The 10,827-nt window shown below is 49.1% G+C and overlaps 1 protein-coding gene across 2 annotated transcripts; it reads right to left on the reverse strand.

Annotated features, from left to right (window-relative positions):
• Window positions 1-48: 48 nt before the first annotated feature.
• STOM (stomatin) lies at window positions 49-10,265 on the reverse strand. 2 transcript variants are annotated; one of them, XM_066332923.1, is made up of 8 exons: window positions 10,162-10,265; window positions 6,514-6,617; window positions 5,590-5,662; window positions 4,581-4,663; window positions 2,704-2,907; window positions 2,075-2,209; window positions 1,539-1,719; window positions 49-652 (listed from the first exon to the last, which is right to left on the reverse strand). In XM_066332923.1, exons 1-8 carry the CDS (start codon window positions 10,208-10,210, stop codon window positions 528-530), a joined length of 954 nt encoding a protein of 317 aa, XP_066189020.1. In that variant the 5' UTR covers window positions 10,211-10,265; the 3' UTR covers window positions 49-527. The 2 variants fall into 2 exon arrangements, with proteins under 2 accessions (XP_066189020.1, XP_066189019.1); XM_066332922.1 differs by having other exon boundaries at window positions 49-1,719.
• Between the last annotated feature and the right edge of the window lie 562 nt (window positions 10,266-10,827).

Raw genomic sequence — 10,827 nt, forward strand, 5'->3', positions numbered from 1 at the left:
ACTTGAGACCCCGAAAAACAGTATTTTACACTTTCAGAAACTCACTCATTACTAAACAGCATGTTTTTTATTCAGGATAAGAGCAAAAAGCATCTTGTAGTGTCAACAAGAATTCACAAGGGTGGCACCTCCAGCAGGAGCAGTGGGAGTTACAGAGTGACTCATCTTCCCTAAGGATTAACTTGGAGCTGTGCAGTTGCTCTTGTTTCCCACTCCAAGTGCCTGAGCACAGCAATGCTAATTATTCCAGCTTTGTTAACTGATTCTCCTGCTCTCAGCCAGAAGTAAAGCTCATGAGCTGCCACCTTGAAAAACAGAGTATATTCCTTTGGTGATGCAGAGGAAAACCTGCCCAACAGGCAGAAAAGCAACAGCACTTGGGCATCTCCTGCCAGTGACAAAGGCACAGCGTGTCGAGGCACAGGTACCCAGGCCTAAAACACCTGTAAACACAGAGCTGATTGGAGCAGAAAGGGCATAAGGAACAACATGGAGTTATGCTGGCCAGTGGGAGAAGGGCACTTACATCACTGATCTTGGGGTTTCACCTCCACTGCCACGTCCCAGAATTTAAAGATGTCAGACTCAGTGCTGGTGGCAGCCTGACGAGCCTTCCCCATGCAGCTTCCAAATCTTCTGCTACTTTTCTGTACTACAGAGGTACAAAACAAGAAGTTTAACAGCTTGGGTTATTAAGCTGAGGCTCAGCTGCTTTGGGGATGAAGTGTAAGCCCTTATTGACACAAGAACCACTCCAGGTCTGCACAGAGCAGCACCAACAGGTAAAGCACCAGTGCAGCACCTTCTGTTAAACACCACTCCTCCCTGCTAGTTACAGACATGTCATTTCCTAGAGAAATAAGGCTTAGGACTGGATAAAATGCAGTACATTTTTAAAAAAATATTTTTCGGAGAAACAGATACAGGCAGAGCCTTTTCAGTGCTTTAAAGCAGTGTAACTCTGTGCAGACAGAGCCCCATAACAACAGCTCATCAGTGACCACAAGCACGTTGTATCCATAACTACGGCATGTTTGGGCCGTTCCTGGGTGGCAGAAAGACGGAAAGTTCACTAGCAACTGTTTCTCATCAGTGGGGACTGGTTTAGAGAGCACGAGCCTGATTTCCAGGAGTCCCCAGGACACTATTTCACTTCTCTTGCAGGGCTACAGTTTGTAGAAAGAATAATTGCAAATGTTGGATCACCTCTCTACCACAAGTGGTTTTCTATTCTGTTTGAAAAGGACGTTTTGGATTAGAGGTGTCCCATCCAGGACGAATTGGACAAAGTTTATTTAAGATCACAACCTGCTTGTACTCCTTCTGAGAGGTTTTCAACTTCAAATATTGCGATTGCCCACATTCCCAAACATTACATACATACAAGTTCTATAACACACTCAGTAAAACAGAAAGGTTCCTCAGCAAACCCACTTTGCTAACACTGCCACAAGCTACACTACACAGGGAACTCAGTGCTGCAAACATGGGCCGACCCCGAAGCTCACCCCTCCCCGAGCCTCTCTACTCCTTCACACCTAGGAGGCCCTGCAGGATGTTTATGGGCAGGGGGAAGACGATGGTGGAATTCTTCTCGGCGGCGATGGTGGTCAGGGTCTGCAGGTAGCGGAGCTGGAGGGCAGCAGGAGACTCGGTGATGACCATGGACGCCTCCTTCAGCGCCCTGGACGCGTTCATCTCGCCCTCGGCCGCGATCACCTGCGGGACACAACGGGGAGCCTGAGCTCATCCTGCACACCAGCAACCCACAGGGGATTGCAGCCCCAAGGCACAGCCAGCACCCCGGGCACAAGGCACTCCTGTTTGCTCTCCGGGCCCCAGGGCTCGGTATGCTCCCGTCCAGAATGCAGGAGGACAAAAGCAACCATTTAGCTTCAAAAGCTTTTGTGTTTCTTCCAGCACTGCCTCTCAAAAACAGAGGCACTCCCCATAGATAGCTGAAAATACTTTCTCTCTCAAGCGGTACTTTTTTATATCTACAAGGGCTTGAGAGGGAATGGTGTATTTCTTACTCGGGAAAAAGGAAATCCAGCCCCCAGGCTGATGTCATTACCTTGGCTCTGGCCTCCCGGGCAGCCTCTGCTTCTGCAGCCATGGCTCTCTGCAGCTGGACAGGCAACTTCACATCCTTGATCTCCACACGTTCCACCTTAATGCCCCAGTTGTCTGTTGCATCGTCAAGTGTGACCTACAGAAGGCAGGACAGGTAAGTGAAACCTCACACCTGGCTCAAACTAATGCCCAAATTGAAAGAATTTGACCAATAAACCAAATGAATTCCCTTCAAAATTTGAGACTTTCAGGGCTTTCATATTTTTAGTATGATTTGATAGCTATAGGAGCACAACTGTTTAAAACTAACAAACCCCCCTAGAGCTTGATTAATGTACTGAAGGAGTTCTGTGGCAGTTTTCTTCAACAGTGAAGGACTGACACAATGATCCAGGGAAGCCCTTCTCTCCTCTATCCCTTGTTCTCATGTGCTAGCCCCAATGGCACTTAGTGCTTTAGTCCCTCATTCTTATTTTACAGACCACCCTCTCAAGAGATTTTGTTGGGACTTTGCCTACAGCCCCAAATCGCAACTTATCACTTAGAGATAAAAAAACCCCACACTTTTAAGTTAACCATGGAATTGCTGCTTAACCTGCTGTTTGATGGATTGCTCCAAGCTGCTCATACCTGCATGCTGTGTGCGATTTCCTCACGGTCAGAGAGGATCTGGGAGAGGCTCTTGGTGCCCAGGACATTCCTCAGGGTGGTCTGTGCCAGGAGGCGGGTGGCCGAGTCGGCGTTGGTGATGTTGGCCACGGCCAGGGTGGCGTTCTGCACTCTGTAATAAACCACTCCGTCCACGTTGATGGTCACCGAGTCCTTGGTCAGGATCTGAGGAGCAGTAAAGAATATTCCGTAAATACCGCGTTCATTATTATGACAATCACGTATTTGTTTGACTGCACCAAGTGCTGGTTCCCCACTGTCTGGGAAGCAAAAGTCCTTATACACATATGCTGCACGTGAACGTGTCCCAGTGTTCACTGACCTCCCAGCACAGCTCTGCAAAACTGAAACTAAATATGGCATTAGAAACTTCTCAGTGAAAAACACATTCCATTAGCTTTGCCCTCATGTTATTTTTAACCCACTTCCTCGAATTTACAGAGGGATCTGCAAGTCATACCCGTGACAGGAAAAAGAGAAAAGGCAGAAATTATTTACTCTGAAATTCATCTTCACCTGGGAAGGTTTAGCCAGTGAATCTGGTGAGGAATCACACCCAGGCGGGTCCCTGTGCTGCCTTTCAGTGAGGTTACACCAGAGCCCTGGGGACTGTGCTGCACAGCTGCAGCCTCCTGAGACACAGGAGCTCAGAGAACCAGGGCCATGCCCAGAGCTGCCCTCGTTCCATGATGCACAATTACCTTCAAGGTTTACCTGCCCGTCCCTTCCCAGACAACTCGTTTAGCAGCCTTTTCATAACACAAAAGCTAAAGAATGAGTAGCATGCACAGAAATCGTGTCGAACAAATAAAAACGGATTTCTGCCTCTGTGTAAAGAACACAAACCTAAATCCATAAGCGTAATTTAATCGAGTCAAAAGAAAAACCGGATTACTGATGACCTCACTAATGGTACATCAGCAGCTGCAAGCACATTCTGCCTGCCAGTGATTAGGTTTCTCCCAATTACCCTTTGGAGTGCACCAGGACAGCTGCCATTTGTCTCAATCTGCAACTAACCACGAGCAGCAAACCCACGAGCAGATGTGACAGGAAACAGATGCAGGACACTGGTTACACGGAGCATCTCTGTCAGGGAAAACGCACCTGATACGTGTGTGATACAGTTCTAACCATCAGGATACCGTTGTTCACTAAATGATTTTTAGAGGGAAGGTTGAGTTTTATTCTTTTGTATCCTTCGAGTTGGCAACAGTGAGCTCAGCTGGCTTCATGCTCCGGAGACATTCTGCTACAAAGTTAGGATGCCCAAGGAAAACCAGACTAGAAATCAAAGTGAGTTTTTTGTTCTTCAGGACATGCCATGAGTGGCAGCCCCCTCATCATGTTCCTGTGCAGGGCAGGGCACAGGAGCCACATGAACACAGACCCAGCAAAGGGAGCTGACCACTCATTCCCCCTGCTGCTATAAATAGCATTTGATGTATGTACCAATTCTTGAGCCAGTTTATACATGTAGATAAATTGGCGCAGGACAGATGCCTGCTGTGCCTGGAAATCTTCCAGATTTCACAGAGGCAATTAGGGAATGTTGTATGAAGCCCAGCAGCCTTGGTTCCAAACCCCTCCCGTTCCAGCTCTCAGGCAGTATTCAATTATCTCATTTGGTCCTCAGAGCATCATCTGTTTTCTTTCAGTGCTCTTCCCTTACTGCATGACATTTCTAAGGGATATATGTATTCTTCACAACACATTGCACCTGCACTGAATCTGTATTCAAACTGCACGTTACCCAATACTGAGAGGGGAGAAGGAAAAGCAAAGTGCACAAAATTCTGCGAGTTCTGTAGTAGATGCAAAGGCAAATACAAACTCACCTCCTGAGGGGGGATATCAAAAGAGATGGTTCTCATATCAACTTTGATGAAGCTGTCTGTGCAAGGCAGGACAAAAAACAAACCTGTGCCAAAAAAAAAAAAAAAAAAAAAATCCATTCAAGAAGATGTGAAAACGGGTCATTAAAGCAGACAAAACTTGTTACTGCAATAAGCTGAAATCCAATGGTTGTGGCTGTGCAGCTCTTTGTGAGGAGCTCAGCAGCACAACACTTGTTAGTGGCTTCCAAACCAAGGTAGGAGTTTCTAAAATGCATACTGAGAAGCTTCAATTTATCTGGGTATCACTTACTCAGAGATTTTTAACATCTGGAAATAAAATAGTCCCAGAACTATTAACAGCTACTTTTTAAAATGTCCCCCACATAGTTACTTGTGGGGCCTAATTCTGGCAAGCATCAACCTCCTGCCCTCTGCTCTGGTGGCTCACTGGGATTCTGCAGCTTTACAGCAACGTGGAACATTGCCAAGCCTGGGTGAAAATGAAGAAGTTGCTGCTCCTTTCTGTCACTTTGAGCACCAGGAGCAACAGCTGGAAGTAACATTCTTGCAGAGCTCAGAGTTTCTAATATACACAGGAAACTTGTCAAAACTATCAAATACTCCCCTGGCTTCTGTTACTTTTGAAGGACATCAAGGCTTTCAGGCTTATTGGCTTTGACTGATACATCAACTTCTTTTTTTTAAATAACCCGTTTGAAAACTCCCTTTACATTTAGTGCTTTTGATTCTGCCTGCAGATCATACATTAGCAAAGGAGAGCTGGATAAAATTAAGTTTGCTGGCTTCTCAATCCAGAGTATGAATCAGAACTTTATGAGCTGGAAGAGACCCACGAGGCTCATCAACTCCAATTCCTGTTGTAACACATCCACTTACTGGAAGTAACGGGATTCTTGAGAAATCCATTTGCCACTTTACTGCAATGTCTCTACAGCATTGTTGTTTTGCTGATGACTAACTGGAACAAAAATTGCTATCCAGGACATACCTGGTCCCTTTGCTCCCCCTTTTAGGATACGTCCAAGTCTGAAGATGATGGCTCGCTCGTACTCCTTGATAATCTGGAACAGATTGTGGGATGTCACACACGGGTTTCCAAAAGTCACACCATGGATTCCAAATTATGCACACACCAGGCTAGGACAGTCTTGAATCTCAATTTTAACACACATCTCTCTACTGGCTGCTTTTGAGAATTTTAGCTTAAACTTCATTGTCAAAAAGCAAAGAGTAAAAGGAAAAAATCCGGACAGTAGTCCACAAGAACTATTCCTCAGACTCCCAACAGGATGGCACCTGGGCAGGTCCAGGCACCACAGCAGCCCTCAGGAGTATCCTGGCAACAACTGAACAAAGTGCAGCATTTATGACCCAGCAGGAATTCTTCCAGCTCCATGCCACATCAGCCAAGCCAAGAGGAAATAACTCCTCCTGCCTGGAAACTGCCAACATCAACTTCAGAGTGATCACAGACAACACCGTGTCGTCCAGTGGGTCACATGCAGCCACATCCCTGTAATTACAGATTTCTATTGACAAACTTCATATTTAGATGTGTGATATACAGGGACAGATCTCCTTAAAAGATAAAATATCAGTTCTCTAACAGTAGTTACAATTGCAATTATTCTGATCCTTCAAATGAGCTTATTTACTAATGAGAATTGGGCAGCTGTAGTAAAGACGTCAATGCAGGAATTATTTTGACCAAATATTGTAATGCCACTTTTATTTTTGGTTTGAAGATGAATGCCCTGAGGTACTGGGGTCTGCTATCTACTGTCTGCTATAGCTCAAGAAAGAACAGAGTTGGATTAATTTGTGTTTAGAACAGGTAAATCCAGCTGAGAACAATAACAGTCACCCTGCATTGCTTAAAGTTTTAATCTAACTTAGCAGTGAATGATTTTACCTTTATGCACATCCATATTGATATAGGAAATGTCAGAACAGTGAAAACAAGTGAGGTGATCACCAGGATCCATCCACACACACCGAGGCCACTATCAGCATCATCTACAAAAGAGCAGAAATTTTCATTTTTTTTAACCCAGGAGTGCCTATTAAAGTGCCTAAATTGGATATTTATGTTGAATGTTCCTTGAAATAAGTCAGTGTTAGCACTACTCCTCTGGCCAAACGCACTAGGTTTAGATCAGAAGTCAAATGAAAAGCCCAATTCTGCTTTGATTTTCACTGGCCTCTAAGTTGTGTAAGACATCTGAGGGCAGAACGCTGTCCAAGCAGCATTTCTGCACAAGTGTACCAACATTTAAGTTTCAATTCTCCCATTCTCTCCCCAGGGGTTTTAGCAGTGACTGGCAGGCAGCAGTGGAAACGGGGTTCCTTTGTTTTCTGAGAAGTCAGAGGAAGCTCCTGTAAGGAGTGAAACACAAACAGCCCGCAGCCTGCCAGCCCTGGGACAGCACTGCTAGAACCTGGGTTCTGGTCCAGCAACCAGAAACCACAACTCTCAGACCTCCTGGCTCTGGGAAGCTGCACGAGGTACAAGATGAGCTGGATGTGAAATAAAGCCTCCATATAGGATTCCTTGGCCAGAAACTCCTCAAGCCTTATTTCTCTGTCAGGAAAAGGCACCAGCTGAAGGTAACTCTGGGATCAAATAACGAGCTGGTGGTTTCAAAAGCTACCCAGCCAAAGGCATGACAAATGGGGGCTGGGAGACATTCACAGAGCTACAGGAAGTTTTTTATCCTGCCAGCTGAGACCTCTAAGGGGCTGCCAGGAGCCTGCTGCCAAGCAGGGATGTCCCAGGGTGACACCCAGCGCTCACAAACATCACCTTCCTACTCTGGAGATTCAGAATTTCATGGAGTAGAAATCACACCTCAAATGATGTCAAATTTCAAGATCGAGCAAAGAGGATGTTTTGTTTAACACCAACGTGTTGTTTTTCACAATTCAAGAAGGGAGAGAGTTGCTGCCTTGTGGAAAACTCAATGAGATACAAGAAACACACCAGGCATTTGTGGGATGAGCTGTTCTGAACCATCACAGCATTGGGATAACTTCATCAAGAGGCAACTCTTGTCTGATTTCTCAGTGAGGCTCAGTGACACTGCATCCCGAGAGCAGCCAGCCCAAAGCACTGAGCTGGGACTGACAGAGCTGGGGCAGAGGCAACACTGCAGCTCCTGGAGGTGATCCCCACCCCACAGGCTGAAAACAAACCCTGCACTGAGGGATGGCTGACAGGGTCCCTAAACCTGCCACTGCAATTTTCTCCTGAGCTAAAAGGCAGCCAAGCCCACACCTTGGATTTACAGCTTGCTGTGGTGGGCAAATCTGAGTAGGCAATAAAAAAATGCAAATATTCTTCAGCAACTTCGTCAATAAATAAGCCACAAGGAGAAAGACTATTAAATAATAATAATAAAAAAAGTTAATTGAATCAGCCTTCAATGCCTTTAAGGCTGACTGGAACAGTTACCGTTACTTTAGCAAGAAATTATCACTTGGACCATCAAACTGTATTAAGAATTTATAACACACATTTAGTGCTGGAGGCTCAGAAGGAAGGCAAAGTTCTCGTTACAGTTTGAGGTGTGGCACAGGGTTCATTTGTGATTTATTTCCTTCGGCAAAGACTCCACAATCCAAACAAGCACATCACTGTCAAACAGCAAAAATGTGCCGTGACTGAAAACAAAACACAAAAAGATGTCTTCAGAGATGCTTCTCAGAACATTGCAGAGGGGAAGTATCCCAAATTACGACATCCAATAACCAAAACTACGTCAAATGCCACTTACTCCATATTTTATTGTGATCACATGAGAGCTGCAGGAAAAAGCACCTCAGCAGCGTGCTCAGGGAAGGCTTGCAGAGACAAGATTGCCACTGCTGCGACCATGGTGAGGTATTAATAACTAACATAGTTACACATGAAATGCAGATCCTCTCCAAGGATACCTGAACCAGCATGTGCCATTGGGCACGAGGCCCAAAGAGATCCACAGTTATTTATACAGCAACTCAAATTACCCAGCCAAACCCTTCATACACAAAGCAATCTTATAAATACATTTCCTTCTCCGGCTGCAAACGAGAAAATCATAAAATGAATCAGGGCTTTTCCATTGCCGGGTTCTGAACAATGGAAGTAAGAGGAAAACACTCCAGCTTCCCCTGAGTCAAACTGTCAGTTGTGCTATCCCAGAGCATCTCCAAAACGTCCTGAGCCACATCACACACCAACACCTCCTAACCAAGGCCAAAACCCATGCCAATAATGACACCAAGAAGTAAAAACTCAGTATAAGTTATAGCCCCACCTGAGGACCTCTACCACTTCCTGCAGTCACACCTAGGCAAGATTTGGCTGTGGTGAAAAGCCACGGTAGTGTGAAAAAACAATCTCTAAATTCTCCTTGTTCTCGTTAACTGGTGCAGGGCTCCAGGGTTTACTCCTGTTTACCCTGCTTGTCATTATTTGCATAGTTTCCCCCTTAGCGATGCGGGTTACTGCACGGGAAAGGAAATGGCCCATCACAGAGACCCACCCGAGTTACGCCACCCGGGTGGCCCCGGTGATCTTCTGACACCTTCCCGAGGGCGCTGTGAGGATCTGCGGGAACCACCGCTGCGGCCACGTTACCCGGGGCTGGGGGCACAGCATCCCCCGTTAACCGGGCTGGGGGCTCAGCATCCCCCGTTACCCGGGGCTGGGGGCTCAGCATCCCCCGTTAACCGGGCTGGGGGCTCAGCATCCCCCGTTACCCGGGGCTGGGGGCTCAGCATCCCCCGTTAACCGGGGCTGGGGGCTCAGCATTCCCCGTTAACCGGGGCTGGGGGCTCGACATCCCCCGTTAACTGGGACAGTGGGCTCGACATGTCCCGTTAGCCGAGAGAGTGGGCTCAGCATCCCCCGTTAACCGAGGCTAGAGACTCAGCATCGGCCGTTAAGCCGGGGCTGGGGGCTCAGCGTTCCCCGTTAACCGGGCTGGGGGCTCAGCAGTCCCCGTTAACCGGGCTGGGGGCTCAGCGTTCCCCGTTAACCGGGCTGGGGGCTCAGCAGTCCCCGTTAACCGGGCAGTAGGCTCAGCGTTCCCCGTTAACCGGGCTGGGGGCTCAGCAGTCCCCGTTAACCGGGCTGGGGGCTCAGCAGTCCCCGTTAACCGGGCTGGGGGCTCAGCAGTCCCCGTTAACCGGGCTGGAGGCTCAGCAGTCCCCGTTAACCGGGCAGTAGGCTCAGCAGTCCCCGTTAACCGGGCAGTAGGCTCAGCAGTCCCGTTAACCGGGCTGGGGGCTCAGCAGTCCCCGTTAACCGGGCTGGGGTCGCTCCGGCGCCGCCGGTGAGCCCTCGGCAGCCGGGGCTGAGGGGAGCGGAGCCTGCCCGGGAACAGAAGCACGACCTCTCCTCGCTCCTCCCGCGGGCTAAACTTTGGTGAAGCATCTTCAAACTTTCCTCTGCGACTAAATAAAGCAATAATTAAAACCGAAAGGAAAAAGCGGAGAGAGAGGGAGAGAGAGAGAGACACCCCCGCGCCCGGAGCGCTCGAGGAGCGGCCGGTTGGCGACAGCCCCCTGCGGCCGTTACCTGGCGGCCGCCGGGACTTGGGCGGTAACCCCGCTTCGTGGTCTGCCATGGTCACCGAGCCTCCTCAGAGCCCGTCCCGCGTCTCCCCGGAGCCGCCTGGCAGTGTGGCGGCCGCCGTGAGTGCCGCCGTGGGTCCCCTCGGAGCCGCCTCAGCGCCGCGCCGTCCCCGCCCCCGCCGCCCCTCCGGGCTCCCTCAGCGCAACGGCCACGCCCCCTCCGCGCGCCGCGGGCGTGGCCCCGCCCCGCCGCCAGGGGGCGCCGCTGCCGCTGAGGGCGTGAGGGAGCCGCCATGGCCGGAGCCGCGGCGGGCCGGGGACGGCGGGGGAAAGGCGGCTGGACGGCGGCCGAGGGCGGCAGGGAAGGCAGGCGAGGCGGGGAAAACAGCAGAGGAAGGCATGGAGCGAGTGACCGGCCCGGCTGGCGGCCATCGCCTGACGTGAGTGAGCCCCGGGCATCCCCTCCCGACGGGAGCAGCTGGGAAAGTTCCAGCGGGCCCGGCCCCGTGTGTGGTTTAACGTGAGGGTGAAAAACTGTTCCCTGGGGTTTTACTGCTTCTCTTCCCCACGCTTTCTTCCTCTCACGTGGAGAGTTGGGATCTTTCATCCCTTTTGGAAGAGGCCACAGTAATTAAGTAATTAATAAGGCCTTTCCTACGAGGTCCATTCA

This window comes from Sylvia atricapilla, chromosome 19 (genome assembly GCF_009819655.1).
Source record: "Sylvia atricapilla isolate bSylAtr1 chromosome 19, bSylAtr1.pri, whole genome shotgun sequence".
Lineage (NCBI taxonomy): Eukaryota > Metazoa > Chordata > Aves > Passeriformes > Sylviidae > Sylvia > Sylvia atricapilla.

Bases quoted from the DNA above. Each gene is read 5' to 3' on its own strand.
- STOM (XM_066332923.1), bottom strand. From the start codon at position 10,210: ATGGCAGACCACGAAGCGGGGTTACCGCCCAAGTCCCGGCGGCCGCCA. The intron at 6,618-10,161 runs GTAACGGCCGCA...GCTCTTTTGTAG, and splicing joins CAAGTCCCGGCGGCCGCCAG to ATGATGCTGATAGTGGCCTC. The intron at 653-1,538 runs GTGTGAAGGAGT...GTACCTCTGTAG, and splicing joins CATCCTGCAGGGCCTCCTAG to TACAGAAAAGTAGCAGAAGA.